General features: G+C 40.1%; 2 protein-coding genes across 2 annotated transcripts in view; both read left to right on the top strand.

The window, feature by feature from the left end:
• The window catches only part of LOC114252835 (succinate dehydrogenase [ubiquinone] flavoprotein subunit, mitochondrial), a 174,973-nt gene extending 160,357 nt beyond the window's left edge, over window positions 1-14,616 (top strand). The window contains exons 7-13 of the mRNA XM_089731668.1: window positions 4,745-4,902; window positions 8,427-8,591; window positions 9,206-9,405; window positions 9,899-10,093; window positions 11,045-11,189; window positions 12,694-12,929; window positions 14,227-14,616. Of these exons, the coding sequence (XP_089587794.1) occupies window positions 4,745-4,902; window positions 8,427-8,591; window positions 9,206-9,405; window positions 9,899-10,093; window positions 11,045-11,189; window positions 12,694-12,929; window positions 14,227-14,379 (1,252 nt within the window). The 3' untranslated portion in view covers window positions 14,380-14,616. The remainder of the gene's footprint in view (window positions 1-4,744; window positions 4,903-8,426; window positions 8,592-9,205; window positions 9,406-9,898; window positions 10,094-11,044; window positions 11,190-12,693; window positions 12,930-14,226) is intronic.
• Window positions 14,617-18,215: 3,599 nt separating this feature from the next.
• The window catches only part of Ets65A (DNA-binding protein D-ETS-3), a 121,086-nt gene continuing 117,366 nt past the window's right edge, over window positions 18,216-21,935 (top strand). The window contains exon 1 of the mRNA XM_089731569.1: window positions 18,216-18,380. The gene's annotated coding sequence lies outside the window, so the exon portion shown is untranslated. The remainder of the gene's footprint in view (window positions 18,381-21,935) is intronic.

Raw genomic sequence — 21,935 nt, 5'->3', positions numbered from 1 at the left:
GAAGTCCAAAAGATTTAGCCCAAGCACTAATTCTACCAAGATCTCCATTGATTTCAGCAATAGCTAAAGCAACGTCATCAGCTTTAAAATGTCTATAAATCTGCAAATCGTCAGCGTAGAGATGGTAGTGAGAAGTCAGCACCTGAGTAATTTCATTAATGAAAATAGAGAAGAGAAGAGGAGATAGTACGCCACCTTGAGGTACACCCGCAGTTAAATCACACCATTTTGAAGTAGAATCATCAGAACGGACACACTGCGAGCGTCCCCGGAGATAAGATTCAAACCAGGTTAGAGCAAGTGGAGATACATTAAGAGATCCAAGGATACTTAGAAGGATGTCAAAGTCTACTGAGTTAAAAGCACTGCTGAAGTCCAATAAGGTCAACACGGTTAGCTGCCCCACATCAATCGCGTGGCGAATGTCGTCAGTGACCTTGAGCAATGCAGTGACCGTGCTGTGGCCTTGGCGGAAACCAGACTGAAAAGAGTTGAGGAGATTGTTTTTATTAAGGTAGATAGTGAGCTGTCTTTGGACTAAACCCTCCAAGACTTTAGAGAGAATGGGAAGTATTGAGATTGGACGAAACTGAGAAAAAGAGGAAGGATTAGGGACCTTAGGAAGTGGGAGAACATGAGCCCTTCTCCAGCTACTTGGGAATGAGCCTTTTGAGAGAGAGAAGTTAAGAATATATGTAATGATAGGGACAAGCTCATCCACAAGCAGAAGGATCATCTGAAGGTGAATCCCATCCTCACCCACAGCCCTAGTGGAAATAGAAAGGATGGATCTCTTAACGTCACACTCTGTAACCGGAGTGAAAGTAAAAGGAGTGCACATGGGTAAAGGCCTTTTGGAAAGTTGTAATAGTGTAGATGACTTTGTACTGTCATTAAGAATAATGGGAGCTTGAGAGAAATGCTTATTTAAAGCGTCGAGGTTAATAGTAAAGGAAGTTTCGCTTAACTGTTTGCCAATGCCTAGTGAATTAAGGAATTTCCAGATTTGGCATGTGTTCAGACCCTCTAGGGAGCTATGAATATGGCGTCTTTTGGCATCTCTACACATCCGATTGCAACGATTACGAAGTTTCTTGTAAGTTGTAAGATTGTCTTCCGTTGGGAGCTTTCTGTATCTGCGTTTAGCCTTATCTCTCCTGGCCATCATCTGCCTAATTGAGTCGGATAACCAAGGTGAGGGTAACTGTTTAACTCTGACACGTCTGATGGGAGCATGATTATCATAAAGAAGCGAGATATTTTTATTGAAAGAAAAAACCATGTCATCGATCGTGTCAGAGCCGAAAACAGTCGACCAGTCAACATTCCTCGCGTCAGCCCGCAATCGCTCCACGCCTATACCCTTGAAGCTACGAAGGAAAAGATATTTGGGTTTTGGTTTAGGAGGACGAATCTTGTAGGAGAGATAAATTAAATCATGATAGGAAAAAGGAGCCGATAGTTGTCCGTGTGTAGCAACCATGTTGGATTCAGAAACAATAATTAAATCCAGAAGGGAGTGGTCTTGATATTGAGGTGCACAGTGTGTAGCTGCAAGAGGGAGGATATTTAAGTTGAGAGAAGTAACTACCGCACGAAGTTTCTCAGCACGGCTGTCAGATTTCAGAAGGCAGGTGTTAAAATCACCAAGAATTATTGTATGATCATAAAGGGGGGAAAGAGATTCAAGTTTAGATTCGAAAGAGGAGAAATAGTCAACATGAGAAGAGGGGCTATAAAGAACGCCTAGAAGAAGCTTAGTATGGTGAAAGGAGATTTCAATAAATAGGTTTTCTGCGGACTGCGCATATTCACCTGGGGACGCATCAATAACTTTAGAAGGAATATCAGAACGAAGATAAATCGCAACGCCACCTCCTCCTTTCCCTGTTCTGTCGTTGCGTAGTAAGCGATACCCAGGTAGAGAGTACTGAGTAGAGGGAAGAGCAGGTTTAAGAAAGGATTCAGAGATGAGTACTGCATGGACGACACTGGAATCGAAAGAGGACAAGAGATCGGGATAGTGGGCTGGGACACTCTGTGCGTTTATGTGAACGATGTTGAGGAACTTAGGAAACGGCGAAAATTTTGCTTGAATCAAGTCTCGCAAATGAGTTGAGTCATCATCCTCACTAAATGCACTACTATAGCTTATGTCAGACGAGCTTGAGGAAGAGCATGAGAAGAAGGCATCATTAATATCTAAATTTGACATACTAAGATAATATAATATAAATATATACTAAACAAAAATACAGTAAAATAATAGAAAACACTAAAAAATAAATAAAGCTAACGTAAAACTAAAATCTAAAGATTTACAACTGTAACTTACTTCACAAACGCTCCTTTCGAGATTGGCAAAGCACTTTAATCTAAGTCAGAAAATGTACATACTAAAAACAAAACGTAAATCCTATTGTCATTGTCACAAATATATTAAGTAAATGTATAATCTATATTGACAATATAAAACTTAAGAGTTGGCTGTATGGCATAGTTCCATTGCTTTTCTCTTCGAGAAAAACCCTACTGCTGCTACTACTAAGTGCATAATCTATGATTATCACTTATCTGTCAGTTCTATTACAATCAAAATTTTTATATGTTGGTAATTTTGAAAGTTGATCGAAATAATGTTCAAAGACACATTATAACTACCTCGAATAGATAACTAAGTTTTTAGTGTTACATCTATGAATAAGTTCAAGATACCGCCATACTACTTTCGACGAGTCGTCCTCTTGCCGATTTCTCGCTCTGCCGCTGATTTTGGTGCCGTCTTAGGTTCGTCATGAGATTTCCCAGATGACTGAGGAGCTCCTTGCGCTTTTTGAGCCGAGGGAAACTTGGTTTTCAAATGCTGAAGTTCAAACATCTGTTCAATCTTACTGCGTTTATTATCCGGGAGAAGGACGATTATTTTCCCATCTGTTGTCCAGCAGCGCTTAACGCCGAAATGAGAGCGGGCCTCCAAAAAGACATCATGACGTGATTTGGTCAGAAATTCTGAAATGATGACCCTAGACCCCTTCAGGAGTGTCTTGTTCTTCCACACTTCATTGCATCGCCTCAAACTCTGGAACCTGACTAATATAGGCCTAGGCTTATTGGTGTTGGAGCCTAATCGATAGCAAGCAGTTAAGTCCTCTTCTGTGCAACCAGCCACCTTCATTTGGTTGGTTAATATACCCACAATTGCTGTTGCTGGGTCTGTGGCATCTGACTCCGGGATTCCATGAAACAGAAGGACCTTACGACGCGACGCCATCTCATGCCTGTCCAACCCCAAGAGAACAAGCTCCATCTGTGACCTCAGCATGTTGAGTGTTTGTAGTGTGAGATTCCGGAATGCGATGAAATCTTGTGACAACTTGCCTAGGTCCGTGTGTGGTGACTGGTGACTGCTCAGTATTGCTTCAAACTCAGTCATCCTCTGCACAACGCTTGATTCCACCTCTTGTAACTTAGTGTACAGATCCATGATGCGGCGCTATTGATGATGTGGCAGTAGTGATGATGTAAAGTGATATTAATAGAGAGAACTTGTTATGAGCTGTTGTGAAGCAAGTTTTGGAACCCAAATTATAGCATTTAGATATGAATAGGTAAAAATATATATTTTTAACAATTAAAAACACTGAGAGCTCAACAAACTAGTGTATACACTTCAACTACCCACAGTAGAGATTATTCATATGATACCATACCCTGTGCCTATGCTAGCGGCATTCTGGCGGATTTTTGAACTGTTATTTAATGCTGAAAGTGGGACACTTTCAAGTTTCTCCCATATGAGATGGTTCTCCTTACGTCTACCCTCCATAGTTTTCTCTCACTCACACTCAACGCTCCGTTCCACACTCTTTTCATACGTTCCGTTCTTACCAATCCTACATATATGATATAAATAATTATGATATATACAGTTTACTTGTGTATTTAATACAAATCACTAAAATGTAGTCGTCGGAATGAATGATAATTTGTTATTTATGTGGAACACGCAGCGCCGTCTTCAACCTATTGAATGCCTTGGGAACTTTACCATGACGGGGATTGTTACGATACAACAAAGACTGCTTTTTATTTACTTTAAGCAAAATAATTTCATTAGGCCAATTGATTGACTGACTGACTACTATAACACGCAACCAGACCAATATTTTCTTTAAAATCGTGTAGAAGTGTATAAACCGCCACCGTCCACTGCCAACCTATATCAGGAACATTTCCTGAGCATCCATTATATCCATATTATATCTCATTTACGATCTTCTAGCTGTTACACGCGACTTCGCCAGCATTATCAAGGAAAAGTGACAATAAATTTTTCTAAGCTCACTAAATGTTTCTGAAGATTTTTTATATCGGTCTAGTTCCTATAGTACAATTAATCCTAGTCTCGGAACAGAGACAATCGTCTTATTTGTGCCGATTGTTTATTACTATTATAAAAAGGCCTTATGTACCCAGAGTATCCACGTCCGGATCATCTCAGCGGATCGCGATTCCGATCCGGTAATTCATTCGCCAAGCAGCTGCTCTTGAATTGTTAGGTCTCCTTCGGAGGCGCACGGGCAGCTTTTAGCAAATCCCACCACTCCTGGATGAGCCTTTGCTCGCCAACATGTCCTGGTGAAACTACAAAGGCCTCCGGGCCACCAGTACTCTTCTTCATAAAAAAACAGTTTCGTGTATGATTTTTAATATTTAATTGGCTACTTTAAATTTATAATTGCAGGTTTCAAGCAAAGAACACGGTGATCGCAACAGGGGGCTACCCCCGTATGTATTTCTCGTGCACAGCGGCCCACACTTGCACCGGTGATGGATGCGCCATCGCTACGAGAGCTGGTATCATGTTGCAGGACATGGAGTTTGTGCAGTTTCATCCCACAGGTAATTTCAGTACTTACTGGTGGTAGGACCTCTTGTGAGTCCGCACGGGTAGGTACCACCACCCCACCTATTTCTGCCGTGAAGCAGTAATGCGTTTCGGTTTGAAGGGTGGGGCAGCCGTTGTAACTATAATTGAGACCTTAGAACCTATATCTCAAGGTGGGTGGCGCATTTACATTGTAGATGTCTATGGGTTGCAGTAACCACTTAACACCAGGTGGGTTGTGAGCTTGTCCACCCATATAAGAAAAAAGAAAAAAAAAAACAACTTTAGAGGTGTCAAGGGACACCCGGATGGAACGAAGTTCCTTTCGATTAATTAGTGAAAGAATTGTAATTTTTTTTTAAGTTATAATAATAAATTACGGCATTATGAAGAAGAAAAAAACAATAGGGTAAAACCTGGATAGATGCCGCAGCGGGATAGGTGCCTCATGTTCTAAAAACCTAACTTCCCGCACTCATTGCAAAAAATTAATTTAATAAGTAAGAAGCACAGTCACCCTATACCTTATGTACCATTTGACAATCGCGTGGTGACGGAATGTTTTCCTCGTACATATAATTTTCTCCGCGCGGAATTTCACGAACACGTCAAAGATTTAAAGGTTAGTATTTAGCGTGGTATAACTTTATAATTAGTGTAAAATTCCATTATATTTTTTACTGCGTAAATATATTGGTTCATTGAGCCTGCATCTAGGTATAAATAAATGCTATTATGTTTATAATTTATTTACAAAAAATTTGGGTATCTATCCTTATCACAAAGGATAGTTGCCCTGATTTTTTGGGGTATAGGTGCCTTTAGGGGCATCTATCCCTCCATACTCTGTCATTTCAGAATATACCAGAAATATGCCTTGAAAACATAAAACACAAACAAATTATTTACAGTTCAAGCAGCGAAGATGAAGACAATCCACTTAACTATAAAATGAAAGGAAGTAAAACAATAGATTTGCCCCTAAAGAAATCTAAGGGATAAACCTAAAACGCATGTAATCTGCATAAAATATCTGCATTGAATGTTTTGAAAACTATAAAAATACGAAGTCGCAATCCGACTGGATTCAATGTTTAATGTTTCAGAACTAGCTACATGAAACGTGTTTTTCAGAAATTATGTAGATGTGGAAAATTGAAAGCACTATCCAGTTAAACTTCAATTGGACAAAATAATAAAGATATCTTTATTGTGTTAATTCAATATAAAAAAATATGATTTTGCAATGTACACATTGACACTTAATGTGAATATTTTATAAACAATTAAGAATTTATATTTTTGTTAAATAAATATTTGTAAAATTTTATTTAATAAAAAATAGGATGATGCATGTTGAAACAAAAAAAATTGTAGTTTAGCTTACGCTTACTTAACGCATTAAAAATTTAATTATGATCATTTGTGTGATATGAGAATTATCTTTTAATTATAAACATTCAAAGACTTAAAAAATACAAAATATTTTTTATTATTATGACCCATGTTTCTTGGAGACAATTGCTCTGTTAGGAATAGAACTTCTTAATATTTGGTTTGGTTTTTTCGTTTATACGGTATAAAGGGCATGTATCCTTCACTGCAGGCATCTATCCTACTCAGTATTTTCTTGGTGGGGCAACTATCCATACAGGTAGGCATCTATCCTCCAAAAAAAGGTTCTACGAAAAACGAATTTCTGCAAAATCTGTATTTTATAGGTTAAAAAAAATGTATACTAATTAAACATAAAGGATTGAGCTAACTACATTAATAGAAATTATTCGTATAAAACTAATATTTTCAAAATTACATGACTATTTCAAAAAGTGGGGCATCTATCTCGGCTTTACCCTACTATGAACTAAATTACTATTGTTGAAACGCTATCTCGAGAAACTGTACTCATTACGCGGACCAATTGGATACGAGAAAAGTCACGCGATAAGCGCCTACACGTTGATTGGTCAGAATGACGGATCTAAAAAGTGTCGTGACAACTTTTCGTAAGATTTTTTTCCGTCTAGCCCCCTTTCACAACGAGCGATAAGGAACTTCGTTCCAAAAAATAAAAAAAATGCACTCACTGTATAAGAGTCACACAGTCACAGGCCATGCTCTCTCCCCATTCCGACAGGAGCCCTCTTCTTCGATATAGCGAAGGCGTTCGACAAAGTCTGGCACAACGGTTTGATATACAAACTGTATAACATGGGAGTGCCAGACAGACTCGTGCTCATCATACAAGACTACTTGTCGAACCGTTCGTTCCGATATCGAGTCGAGGGAACGCGTTCCCGGCCCCGTCACGTCACAGCCAGAGTCCCGCAAGGCTCCGCCCTCTCCCCGTTACTATTTAGTTTGTATATCAATGATATACCCCGGTCTCCGGAGACCCATCTGGCGCTCTTCGCCGATGACACCGCCATCTACTACTCGTGTAGGAAGAAGGCGTTGCTTCATCGACGACTTCAGACCGCAGCCACCACCATGGGACAGTGGTTTCGGAAGTGGCGCATCGACATCAACCCCACGAAAAGCACAGCGGTGCTCTTCAAAAGGGGTCGCCCTCCGAACACCACGCTGAGCATCCCCCTCCCGACTAGGCGCATCAACACCTCCGCCCCCGCCATTCGCCCAATCACGATGTTCGACCAGCCCATACCGTGGGCCCCGAAGGTCAAATATTTAGGCGTCACCCTCGACAGTAGGATGACATTCCGCCCTCACATCAAGACGGTACGCGACCGTGCCGCCTTCATTCTAGGACGTCTCTACCCTATGATATGTAGGCGAAGTAAAATGTCCCTTAGAAATAAGGTGACACTCTACAAAACTTGCATACGCCCCGTCATGACCTATGCAAGTGTAGTGTTCGCTCACGTGGCCCGCACTCACTTAAAGTCATTCCAAATTATTCAATCCCGTTTTTGCAGGATAGCCGTCGGAGCCCCGTGGTTCGTCAGGAACGTCGATCTCCATGACGACCTGGACTTAGAGTCCACCAGTAAGTATATGCAGTCGGCGTCGATGCGCCACTTCGATAAAGCTGCACGACACGAGAACCCTCTCATCGTGGCCGCCGGTAACTACATTCCCGATCCTGCGGACAGAATGGAAAGCAGTCGACGTCGCCCAAAACACGTCATCTCGGATCCTCCCGATCCACTAACGGTGCTTCTAGGTACTTCAAGCACCGGTCACCGTTCTCGTCGAACCCGTCGCTTGCGACGAAGGGCTCGACGAGTAAATTAACTCTCAGACACAGCCCACTGAGTTTCTCGCCGGATCTTCTCAGTGGGTCGCGTTTCCGATCCGGTGGTAGATTCTGCGAAGCACGGCTCTTGCTAGGGTTCGTGTTAGCAACGTCACCAGGTTTGAGACCCATGAGCTCACCTACAAAAGTTAGGGTTACGCTGATATAGCCTCTCAAGGCTCTCAGCTTAGGTAGGAGAAAAAAAAAAAAAATCCTCACAAAAGGAAAATCTTGTAATGTAAGACTAAATGACGTATCTGGTAATGTTTATTGGTAACACAGGTATGTATGGTTCCGGTTGCCTGATGACGGAGGGCTGTCGTGGAGAAGGTGGCTTCCTCGTAAACAGCAAGGGCGAGAGGTTTATGGAGAAGTACGCCCCAAAAGCCAAGGATCTGGCCAGTAGAGATGTAGTCTCCAGATCGATTGCTACCGAGATACGAGAAGGTGAGAGCGAACGATGTTTTCATCTAAAAAAAACTTAACACTGAAACAAATTAAAAACACTGATCCGGTCATCGTTCTCGTTGAACTCATCGCTTGCGAAGCTTGAGAAGCAGAAATAGAAATAGTTACCTTTCGTCCAGACAAAAAAATAATATATATATAAATATATAATAATATGAGGGATAGAGGCTGGTTCTATGGCGTTTTTAAAATGATGATCGTTGCTGATACTTATTCCCTTCATCATTATCATTGCCTTCCACGGTGACAGTAATTAAGACTCACTTTTCCAATGAATTCCATTAATTGCATCTCGAGTGTACAACGATAAAAACAGAGAGCTCCACCTCAATCGGCTGCTCGAGTTGGAATGTTTTGTGCGACAATAGTCAGTCGTATTTATGGTAGAAAGTGGGGATAATTTAGTCATGAATTCTCTTGAATACCGTCTTAAGCAGTTGTTGACATACGTAACATTAAGGAAACCGTTAACTTTAACTATTTTTAGTTAACTAAATAGTGACGTTGCGACGACATGTAGGTACCTATTATAACAACGCGAGCAATGCCATATGCGAAAGCTGGTTTATTATACGAAGCCTTAACTTACTTAGGGCGTGGAATAGGACCGAATAAGGACTACGTTCACCTTCAGCTGCACCATTTGAAGCCGGAAGTAATCAAGGAGAGGCTGCCCGGTATTTCGGAGACGGCTTGGACATTCACCGGAGTGGACGTCTACACACAGCCTCTACCGGTCTTACCGACGGTTCATTATACGATGGGCGGCATCCCAATCAATTACAAGGGAGAGGTGAGTAGCTTAACAAAAGGATGATTGGCAACGACGAAACTATTTTTATGTTTTACATTTAGCATTTTGTTTACTAAAGCAAATGTTACAAACATTCCATTTCACGGCAAGACTCGATTTTAAAATTAATTTCCGTAATGTACATAAAATATATGTCGTCTTTTTTTTATTGCTTAGATGTGTGGACGAGCTCACAGCCCACCTGGTGTCAAGTGGTTCCTGGAGCCCATAGACATCCACAACGTAAATGCGCCACCCACTTTGAGATATAAGTTGTAAGATCTTAAGTATAGTTACAACAACTGCCCCATCCTTCAAACCGAAACGCATTACTGCTTCACGGCAGAAATAGGCAGGGTGGTGGTACCTACCCGCGCGGACTCACAAGAAGTCCTACCACCAGTAAGGATAAACTTAGGGTGAAGCTAGCATATCTTTAGAATTACGGCATGTCCAACATGGATGGATAATTGAAATTTATGCACCATATCAGGTTGTGGTTCACGAAAACAATAAGGATTGCCCGGTGCCGGGACTGCATGGGGCCGGGGAGGCCGTCAGCAACTGCCACGGCGCCAACCGTCTTGGAGCCAACTCCATTCTTGACATTGTGGTGTTTGGCAAGGCAATCAGCATCAACATTGCAAAGAACAGCAAGCCGGGCGATAAGCAACCAGATTTGAAAGACGTTAGTTGGGCGGCAACAAAAATCTGTCCATATTTTAGTTGATCGAAGTTATCTAAATATTAGTACGTGAAGCAAAAACTTTGTATCCCTTTTTACGAAAATTGCGCGGACGGAGAAGTATGAAATTTTCCACACTTATAGAGGATATAGAGAAGAAGTGCACAATGCTAATATTTTTTTAAAATAATGCATAAAAGATACATTAAATCCATAAACAAAACATTACACACACTACATACCATGTATTTGATGCATGCATACTATTTATTGTCAAACTTTTGTTCTTGGCGTCTGTTGTCTAATTGAGAATAGATTAAATATTGTTTGTCTTTGTTAATATTTTTATAGTGTAGTCTTGGCGAAATTTGTGATTATAGAAGTATAAAATAGAATCATAATAGTGTACAAACTTACAATTCCAATTAATTATAGTCGGATTTCGACTACTGCGGGACAACTAGTTTAAATACAAATGGGCAAAGAGAATACAGTCGTGTACCGTTTTCTTCGCTGTTTGTTAACCGTTTTTAGGTTTTGTTTTGTTTAACTTAACTAGAGAACGAGCTCTAGTGTTTTCGATAAATAAGAAGTGGAGATAGTCTTACGGTAATAGTTGAAAATGTCATTGTCTAAACAAAAGATGCAACACTTTTTTTTTAATTTCAGTTTAAATTTCAATTTTTTGTTTTTCTTTGTTCACGCTAATTAGTGAATAAAAATGGAACTAAGGCGAGATTGGACAGTAAATATTTCCAATAAAAAGAGAAAGAAAATTAACATGCTTTGCAATTGGACTCATAAATTTTATCCGTCGTAATAAATTAAATTCTATGCAATCGATTACTAATTACAGAATTAAGAATCCTACATATAGAAAGCGAGTGTGTGCAATTTCATTTTTGCAGATTTTTAATAGTTTCCAGTGTTAATAATTAAAGTTTTTCCACTTAGAATATATGCGAGGCGTCATTGGATAATCTGTTTAAAATACGAGATGCCAATGGTACCATTCCGACAGCGGAACTAAGGAACGCCATGAGAAACACGATGCAAAGCAAGTGCGCCGTCTTCAGAGAGGCCAAACTACTGGAAGAAGGTAATTAGCAATGAAATTTGTATCCACTGAATTTCTCGTCTGATCTTCCCAGTAGGTCGCGATCCCCATTCCGCGGTAGATTCTGCGAAGCACTGCTCTTGCTAGGGGTGTTATTGGCTCATTCTCTCGGGTTGAATGAGACTCAGGAGCTCATCTACCAGTAGCAGCATAGCTGGAGAGCCCCTTATGCTACCAGCCTATAAATAGGGAATACTCATCCGATCCTGTCGGCGTAAACGTCGCCCTTTCGGATCCTCCCGATCCATCGGTGCTTTTAGGTACCACAAACACCAGTCACTGGTCTCGTCGAACCCTCTAGATCGAAGCACTCATGCATACTGAGTAGTAAAATTAGCAACTAACACTAACACTATTGAGACTTCAGCCTCATCTCTCAAAATGACCGACCATTCATTTTGTGTGGTCAACGAGTCGACAAGTTATTCACTTTGTGTTAATTTACTTGCCGTAAAATTAACCCATAGACGCAGCCCACTGAGTTTCTCGCCGGATCTTCTCAGTGGGTCGCGTTTCCCATCCGGTGGTAGATTCTGCGAAGCACTGCCCTTGCTAAGGCTAGTATTAGCAACGTCACCAGGTTTGGGCCCCGCGAGCTGACCTACTCGCTCGGCTACGCTGTCATAGCTCTCTAAAGTTACCAGCTTAGGAAGAAATAAATAAATTAAAATAATAATAATAGAAAATAGAAAAGGGAAAATAGACTTAACTTTTCATAATTCGTTATAGTTGGTTCCATTATAATCCCATACGGCGTCTTGCCTGTTTTTTTCTGCTAAACAGTCGCGTGTTCAGAATAGAACAATGGAAAACCGTCATTGAGACCGTATTGAGACTTCAAAGTCATGCCTCAATGTGAGTGCTGGTGAGTTTGAAGTCGTCGTGGCCTAAGGGATAAGACGTCCGGTGCATTCGTGTTGAGCGATGCACCGGTGTTCGAATCCCATGCCGGTTCCAATTTTTGCTAATGAAATACGTACTCAACAAATGTTCACGATTGATTTCCATAGTGAAGGAATAACATCGTGTAATAAAAATGAAACCCGCAAAATTATAATTTGCGTAATTACTGGTGCTAGGACCTCTTGTGAGTCCGCGCGGGTAGGTACCACCGCCCTGCCTATTTCTGCCGTGAAGCAGTAATGCGTTTCGGTTTGAAGGGTGGGGCAGCCGTTGTAACTACGTGAGACCTTAGAACTTACATCTCAAGGTGGGTGGCGCATTTACGTCGTCTATGGCTCCAGTAACCACTTAACACCAGGTGGGCTTTAAGCTAGTCCACCTATCTAGTAAAAAAAAAAAAAAAACACGTTGTGACATCTACTGGTTTCGGTAATAACACCAGGCGATTAGAGAGCTCATTCGTCTATCAACGTAATCAGTCATTGTTTTTATCGACTACCCAAACCCAATTCTCATCGTTAATTTAGTATCTTAATTTGTGATACACGTAATACAGTGTTTACTTATTCGCTTACTTTTCCAGCTAATCAGGAGATGCTGAAGTGGTATCAGTCGTTTAAAGACCTGCGTGTTACGGATCGCCGTCTCAACTGGAACAGCGATCTTATCGAGAGCTTGGAGCTGCAGAACATGCTGCAACTGGCCATCCAGCTGACGGCCAGCGCTCACAAAAGAACTGAGAGTAGGGGCGCTCATTTTAGAGACGATTACCCTCATAGATGTGACGAAATGGACTATTCCAAGCCAGTCGAAGGCCAGGTGACGAGACATACGAAATACTCGTAGATAGCTTTCTGCTAGTGATATTTTTTTCATAATTCCTTAAGGCAGCGGTCGGGGTAAATCACCCCAAATGGGGTAAAATGAAATTTTTGAGGGTAAAAATGAAACTTTTGTTAGTAAAAAATATATATTGAAGTGAAACTTCTTTAGAATCGTTGTGATTTCAAACTCGAAAAAAATCATTTAAATTAAAAAAGCTTTTTTTATGGAGGCTACATATAAAATTTAAACTGGTTTTTTCGTCTAATAATTATACAAGAAAAATATCATATGAATTATAAAATAGCAAGAAATTATCATTTACTTATATTTTCTGTGGGGCGATTTTTTTCCTTCAACTGTATTATATTACTGTTATTACAGTTACATATTACTAGGTATTACATTGATAAATTGAATAAAATATGTTAAAATTAAATTTTTAGTTATTGTTTTCTTTTCAATATTATCATGGGGGCTATAATATCAAAGATGCTAAAAAGAAGCGATTTAATTTTTTTTGTTCTTCGCCATGGGGTAATATCAACTTAGACAAAAATATTTTGGGGTAATAATTAAAAAAGTTCCCCGACCGCTGCCCTAAGGGATCAAAGAGGGACGGCGGGATGGATGTAGTGTGCTCCGCGTCAACCCTGTCCCGCCGTCTCAATAGCCCCGACTGGGCTCCGGCCCGGTCCGAGGTAGGGCGCCGGTTGTGAGCGGCAAAAGTTTTTAGTGAGGTTCAACTCCCACATACCCCACCTGCCGCGGTGGGTGGGGATCCGGCGACTTTCTCCTGTAGAAATATCGATTGTTTGTAAAGTCGGTTTACTGACGATAGTTGAACGTGACAACGTCATAAGAAAATACTGAGAATGGTTTCATTTTTCAAAAGAAAATTTTAATTTTATTTGTTTGATAGATATTTTGTATGGATATAGAGAAGGAAGTAAATGGAAATCACTATTGAATTGATCAAGTTACATTTATTTGTACGCATAAATACAATTCATCGCTCACTCAAGTAGGAGAGAGACAGATATCGAACGCTGCCGAACGCGGAGGCCGATTGTGCCTCTTTGTCGCTCGTTGCGCGCTCTCGCTTGCGCTTCAAGCCTTAAATGGAACGCCTCAGAGCGAGGTAACGCCGCATGAGTCATGTTTTTTCGTGCGTGCAGCCGATTCCATCGAATTATAAGCCGTTGTCACGTCAAAAAAGAAAGGGATCAAAGAAGTTCTGCTTAAAATCTAAATTCTAAACGCACAGTTAAATGTGGTATCCTAATTTTTCCAGACAAAGAAACCTTTCGACCAGCACTGGAGGAAACACAGCTTAACGATGCTAGACCAGGCCACCGGAAAGGTGACTATAAGCTATCGTCCAGTCATCGATACAACATTGGACGATGAAGTGAAGACGATTCCGCCTGTCCCGAGAGTTTACTGAAATTCGATCTTTGCTGCACTAGTTTTAGTGGTTAAAATGCCAGAAGACGAAGTAGATATACAACTTGTTGGATCTGGCGTTATTTTATAAACGGATCGACATAGAACTATTGGTCCTTAGTTTAGGACTGAACAATGCTTTATTTATTTAAAAATATATGAAAGAGATTTGTGCAACTAATAAAGGTAATTTCTATATTTTTTTCTAATTTTAAATAAATAAAAATTTCAAAGCTTTAAACAGGTTACGTTTTTTTTTTCTTTTTTTGTGAATGTTGAATGTACTATATTCGGACATGTTACTCACCGCCAGCCGCCGAGTACCGAGATGTCAGTTTCATTGACAATGGTTAACGTGTTCTGGTAAGCGGAATACACATACTTGTTTTGTGGGTGAAAATGTGAACGCGGTTTGCGGCATTTCGAAGCCACGCAAAACTTAGTATACGCCTTTGAATAGTACTCACGATAGTACTGAGGCAAATGTCAGAACACCTTACAATGAGCAAGTCGTAACAGTCACTCTACAGGATTGGGAACGCGTGTCCGAGAACACTCTGGATAAATACCCGACAGTGTGACCTAAAAATGATCCAGTGCTATAATTCTAGCCAGAAGAACAATAGCATTCAGGTCCCTGTTGATCAATCCTTTCTATGAAAATAGAGGCCTTGGGATACTGGACTGAATGGCCAGCTTAAAATGATCCTTTTCCGAACGTGCCTGTGATTGATGCAATGGTCCCTCGCAGCTGGTCAATATTTACGAACCACACCTTGTGAGACCAGGTGGCGGGGTTATCAAATCAATATGTTTTTCGTATCGGCAGTCAATTAATAGAATAGCTGCGTCATCCCTTGTTTTTGGGCTTGTATGGGGTGCACGATATTATCTTAAGAGGTTTAATTCGATATAAAATTTTACTATTTTGATGTTAGTAACCACTACAATATTCATAACTAACATGTGTTTTAAATTATATCTAAACACATTTAACGATGCTTTATTGAAGTTATACTTCTTTAGGCGCGTTATGAAAAATTGATGAGAGTGAAATTTTACGATGCGCGCGCACCGTGACATAAAATTAACAGAAATGAAGTTGCCCACTAAATCGCTCATTACAATACGACCGACGTAACTTGGCGAGTATGAATATAGCCGCAGGTGTACTTTCTGAACCGTACTGAGAATTACCGAATTTATACGATGTCGAGAAAAGGGATGTCCAATATGCGTGTTTGAGGATGTTGTTTAATCGATTTTTTTTGAAATTGATTAAATTTTAAATAAAAAAAAAAGAAATAAATTTAATAAAAATAAAGTCTAACTTCTTACGCGCGTACATAAGTACACGCACCCTTTTTTTTGTTCTAGAAAGACAGCTGAGCTTGATGTCGATCTGTTAGTAACTGTTAACTGATCAATAGGTCTATACTAACCCTTCCATTAAACGCCTTCAGCTCTAACACTAGGAGCAGGCTTAGGAACCCCAGTAACCGCACTCGTCGAACTCGACAAAGAGTTCGACATGTAACCTAACCTAAGCATCAGCCTACTGAGATTCTAGCGGGATCTTCTCAGCGGGTCGCGATTCCGATCCGGTAGTAGATTCATTTGCGAAGCAGCTGCTCTTGAGTTGTTAGGTCTCCCTTGGAGGCGCTCGGGTAGTTGTCAGCAAATCCCACTCCTCCTGGCTGAACCTTCGCTCGCCCACCTGTCCTGGTGAAACTGGAAACGCCTCCGGGCCACTAGTAATCCATCAATCGTAAAAAAAGGTTATATTACATACGAAGTGAAAAAACCCATCCACCTCGAGGAATTGGGCCGCAGCATCAATTGTACTGTGGCCGCCTCACGCCTTAAGCTCATGACTGCTTCGTGGCAAAAATAGCTGGTGGTAGTATTTCGACTTGGATGTTTTTCGGATGTTTGATTTCATTCCACGAAACGATTCCTTCAAGGTGGAAGTCGGTTTTCGAATACTTACGTTACTTTATTTGAAACATAAGTTCATTCAGTGTTTTGATCTTGTCTTTGTCGCAAATAATCTACACGTTTATATCGAACGTCGCAATCGGTACGCAATTTTTTTTAACACGTTGACTGCTGTGTAGGTCGCCAGTGCCCTACGCGGCGCGCTCATGAAACTATGTCGATTTCTTTCTTCGATCTTCTAAGGCGCCGGAATATCTAATAGGCTCCAGGAAAGTCGAATCCGCAGATACTGAGAATGAAACTATTTTTAAAAGACCGAAAAAGACTAAAACATACATTGGCAAACAAAAGGAAATTAGAGTCCGGCAATCCAGGCGCTTAGTAAAAGAAATCGATATAATTACTTCACTGCACCCCGTAGGGAGATGACCTGCACACAGTCAACGTGTTAAATAGTAAAACTAAAACTGATTTCGATCCGTTGGTAGCAATAGTTTCAAGGCCCACTTCGGTCAAGCTAATTTTTCCCTACCTATTTGCTGGCAGTCTAAATGCTATTCAGGCTTCTCGCGGACGGGTAGGTGAGCTCACGGCCTCAACCGGAAAGAATTTGCTAACACAAGCCCTAGCAATCTCAAAAAAAAACCAACTGCATTGGAATCGCGACCCACTCAGAAGATTCGTGGAGAAGCTTAGTGGGCTGTATGTACCTACGGATTAAAAAGCTATTCTGTCTTAATGTGTAATGTGAACAGTAAAAAGTTTCAAGTATTATTCGTGCCCTACATACAAACACAATATCTTTTTGTCTACAACTCCCAAAAACCTTACAAGATACTAGAAAGATATAGCCGGTATTTCTATCATGTAATTATGAAACAAGTAGGTACCTAACATTCAGATGATTGTTTTTGCTTCGTGAGTTAGCGTGATAATTAAGAGCGTACATTGGTAGAAGATTCTGAGTTTTATTATTTGCATAATGCGATTTGCATCTCTGGATTATGTTCTCCTGGTTGAGCTTCTGCTCGTCCACCTGTCTGGTGATACTGCAGAGGCCTCCAGGCTACCAGTAATCCCTCATTCATAAAAATAAAAATATCTGGATCTCGAGTTGATTGCGCTTCGAAGTGTCCAATAAATTATTAAAGTAAATAGTGTTGTATGTGAACAACATGAAAGTCATGAATTACAGCGGAGGCGTTGCTCCGGGTCGCTCCGACCCTCCCCGGTCGATTAGCGCGCATTCATTGAGCACCGCTAATTACGGACTTAACTCGCCTACGTCGTTTGTAGGGTTAAATGTCGCGATCGCAGCATAAACAGCAGGGGGGTTGACGGTTTGTGGGTGTTACGGTTCAACGGCGTTTTGTTTTACATATCATTGTATACAATTGACTTTCGATTTCAGTATTAATTTAATTGACTTTTCATTGACTTTCCTTAGTGACCGCTGTGTTAAGGATATTTTGTAATATATTCCAATTTTTGGGTTTGTTCATTCAGGTTCGTTCAATTGACGAAGCACAGTAAATGCTTTTAGTAAACGCAAAAACTCGAATCCCGAAACACCCTCCGAAATCCTTTAGAGATTTCTATAAAATTTGATGTCATATTCAACTCGGGAGCGAAGATAATATTGACAAAATACGAAAAAGATAACCACAATGCGACATAAATAATGCTTCTAAACGTTAAAACGCTAGAATGGTCTCCATTCCGTTATCGTATCCCAGCGCTGGACCGTATCAGTGGAGATAGAGAGAGCGGCCCCGAGGACGCAGGCCCCGCCTCCAGGGCGTGGCACACCCCTGACAGCGCCACAGCCCCCGCCCTGCGCTACTCCACCACCGGACGGAGCACCTCACTATTATCCTCGCTTCCTGTACACGGACGGCCGCGCGGCCCGGTCACACATTTGTTTATTTTTTCACTAAGACAAATAGATCGGACGTCGTCGTGTCGGACGGAACGCGTCCCTTCCGAGTGTCGTGTCGTGGCTCGTCTCCGGGATGGACGGTGTCCGGGGTCGCGCGCCGCGTCCGGGATGAGCGCTCAGTGAAGGTGAGTGAAGGCGGTGACGTCAATCTTGTACCCTCAGGACGAGGTCAGTCACGAACACCCACACGTAACACAACACAATCGATAGCTATCTACCACTGGCTAAGCTTTCATCACTGAAGGCTCTTCATTAGTACAATCTGCGTCGCACACGGTGTTGAGGCTATAAAAACGTCAAAATGGGAGATCTTTTAAACGTAAACTGACAACATGCTGAAATGTTTACGTCGCTAATAAATTCAATTGGCTTCTTCTTCCTGTATTTTATCAAAAGCCGACGTTTCCACTTTTTATCTTTCTATAGTCGATAATAATACATTTTTATTTACATATTATGATTCTCCCAAATTAGCACCTCAAAATAATAAGGTTTTTGAAAAAATACGTCTGACGTTGCACAGTTTTTATGTTTTTCTATTCATAGACATTTTATCTGTAAACGAAAAAGCAGTTTATATTATATCATAGCCAAATCACAAATATACTCATAACGTAGTATATTAGAAAGTGGAGATTTATGTGATGAGATGACATAAGTGTAAATACGTTTTGTAGATAAAAAGAAAATGAATAGCAATACGGACGGGTAAAAATATTGAAAAGTATCCCCATTTTTGTGATAGAAATATGTAATAACATTTCAGTTGCTGATATTTTCAATTTTGCATTGTTTTACCTGATAATATAATATTTATTTACGATACAAACTAATGTTACAAGATATAAAGCAGTAAGCTTTTAATTGTATAGTAGAGTACTGTTTTATTAATAATAAACCACTAATTAAAGACATACTATCAATAATGTCAATTTTATTAATGGATTCAACTTTGTAGCTTTGCGGTCGCAAAATGTTATAAAATTCAATGGCAATAAAACAACGCCATAAATATATGATTTTTTTTTATTCTTTGTGCGTCGGATGTTGGTTTGTAATTGTTTTTACCGCCATTCCCGGGTGATTTCTCCGATCGGTTGACCATTTCAAGTGATAAAGTCACCAATCACCACAGTGTAGCCTCATATAATGAAAAATGATGATCAGATATTATAGGGCGGTTATCGCCTTAACTGCAATGCGTGACGACCCTAAAAATCAATTTAATAAGTACTACGTACCTATATAACTTTCATTACGCGATGTATTATAATTCCTTCATTATGAAGGTTGTTTGACTTTATAAATAAACTAGCGACCCGCCCTCGCTTCGCTTCGGAAACATTAAAACACACATGAAACAAAAAAAAAAAAAAAAATAAAAAATAAAAAAAGTAGCCTATGTTCATCAGGGACAATGTCGGCTTCTAATGGAAAAAGATTTTTTCAAATCGGTCCAGTAGTTTCGGAGCCTATTCGAAACAAACAAACAAACAAATCTTTCCTCTTTATAATATTAGTATAGATCAGGGACACATCACGACAGAAAATAGTTAAAATAAAATTTATAGACATTCTTCCCTGCCCTATGTATTGCAATTCAAATGTAACTCTAGAATGTACTGTTGAGAGGCGGATCGATTCTACTCCGATTTTACACTCGATTAATTCTGTGATTAGTTGCCGCTATCTGCGCCCATTGGATTCTTCCATAATTCAGGATATCTGTCTATTTGTGTTCTCTATTTCAAGCTATCGTTATTCGTAAATTCGAATCGAATCGACAAGATATGGATTTTGAATACACGCCCTTCCCTCGTGAACGATTCATTGCTGTAACGAGCTATACAATAATTATTGTATTTAAATTGAAAAGTTTGAAAATAGAGTTCGTTATAATTACAAACATTACATCGTCAAATTCATTCTTCTTCTAGCAAACACCGCATCCATGAGCTGCCCCGAAGTCTATAGCTAATTAAAAGTAAAGAATTACAGACACATCCCAATTAAATTTCGTCACATCTGGAATTGCTGTAACAACTTACAACTATAGTTTCACCACCTCTTATGAATTACCGCCACGCTCTGACATTTTAGTTCAAAATTTCAAGAATAAATACTAGCATTGCGACTGACTAAAAGTTGTGTAAACAAAATCGAAATTAATGTTACAGTGAATGTAGTTTAAGATCTAAAAATATATGTTTCAATAACAAACTGGACTAAAATTGGTAAAGACTTTGTTCCCTTATTATCCTGGTCAGTGTCATAGGCCAAAGTAAGAAAATCATTTGTCATTATTGTCATTGGTTCTCGATACATGTACACGTTTTCAAGTCAAAAGGATGAGTGAAAATTAGTGAAAAAGAAAATATTTTATTTTAAGAATAGTTAGATAGATACACGTCATATCCGACCCAGGCGACGGTGCAACGCACAGCCGCCGTCGCCTGAAATGGTTCTTGTAGGATATCCTGAATCTACACTCGGGGATTTTAGGGTCATCGAGCATCGGTCACCGTCCTCGTCAAACTCCTCGATTACGACGAAGAGTTTGGCGAACGAACTAACCCATATAGCCCATTGAGTTTCTCACCAGGTCTTCTCAGTGGGTCTCGATTCTGGTCCGGTGGTAGACTCTGCGAAGCACTGCTCTTGCCAGGCCTATGGTATGGTTGCATGGCCTACAAAGTATCTCAGGTTAAGCCCGTTGGCTCACCAAACCGTTAGCTGGAATAGCCCCCTGGGCTACCAGCAATTAGGTAAGGAATAAATAAATAAATATACAAGTCTAGTCGATGATAATAGACGCATACTGGTGGTAGGACCTCTTGTGAGTCCGCACGGGTAGGTACCAACACCCTGCTTATTTCTGCCGTGAAGCAGTAATGCGTTTCGGTTTGAAGGGTGGGGCAGCCGTTCTAACTATACTGAGACCTTAGAACTTATATCTCAAAGTGGGTGGCGCATTTACGTCGTAGATGTCTATGGGCTTTAGTAACCAGGTGGGCTGTGAGCTCGTCCACCTGTATATATATTAAAAAACATGCTCAAGTTCCCCTATTCTTTCCAAACAAACATATCCCTTAATCATCTCACTAGCAACCTTAAGAATTCTTGAAATACAAAAACACGAACTCTGAAAAAAGACATTTTAAAATATATACCGTTTATAAAGTCAAATTTATTCCTTGAAACGTACATATTAGCATAGTTGCATAAATCGTGGTCGGACTCAACGAGTCACGTTCTGCGAAGCTCTGTATAATAAACACATAAATATTTCTCGAATTAATTATAACTCGCTACATGCTTACTTTGTTAACAAACTGAAGATTTTTTTTTTTCATTTATTTCAGGGATTCTATCTATACTCTCTTTTCTTTATCTTTTAACAAAGGAATAAAAAGGTTTTTGCCACTTTTCTCTTATTATATTTTGTACCGCAACCGTAATGGTATTATTTCTTATGATAATTTTTACGGTGCAGTATTCCCCTTAACAGCGCACTTTACATAGCTTAATTAAACAAATTCTCCGTATCCATTGAGGTCCTTTTGAGGTATAAGTGGTTGTCATCACCATCACATGCGTTTAATCAACTTATTTATTTGGGTTATCTAGTCTTAGCCTTAATGGAACCAAAAAACAGCCTCATCTTCAGGCTTATTTAAACT

This window comes from Bombyx mandarina, chromosome 01 (assembly GCF_030267445.1).
Source record: "Bombyx mandarina strain Sakado chromosome 01, ASM3026744v2".
Lineage (NCBI taxonomy): Eukaryota > Metazoa > Arthropoda > Insecta > Lepidoptera > Bombycidae > Bombyx > Bombyx mandarina.
The sequence above is the reverse complement of the archived record's forward strand: the minus strand, read 5'-3'. Positions and strand labels throughout refer to the sequence as shown.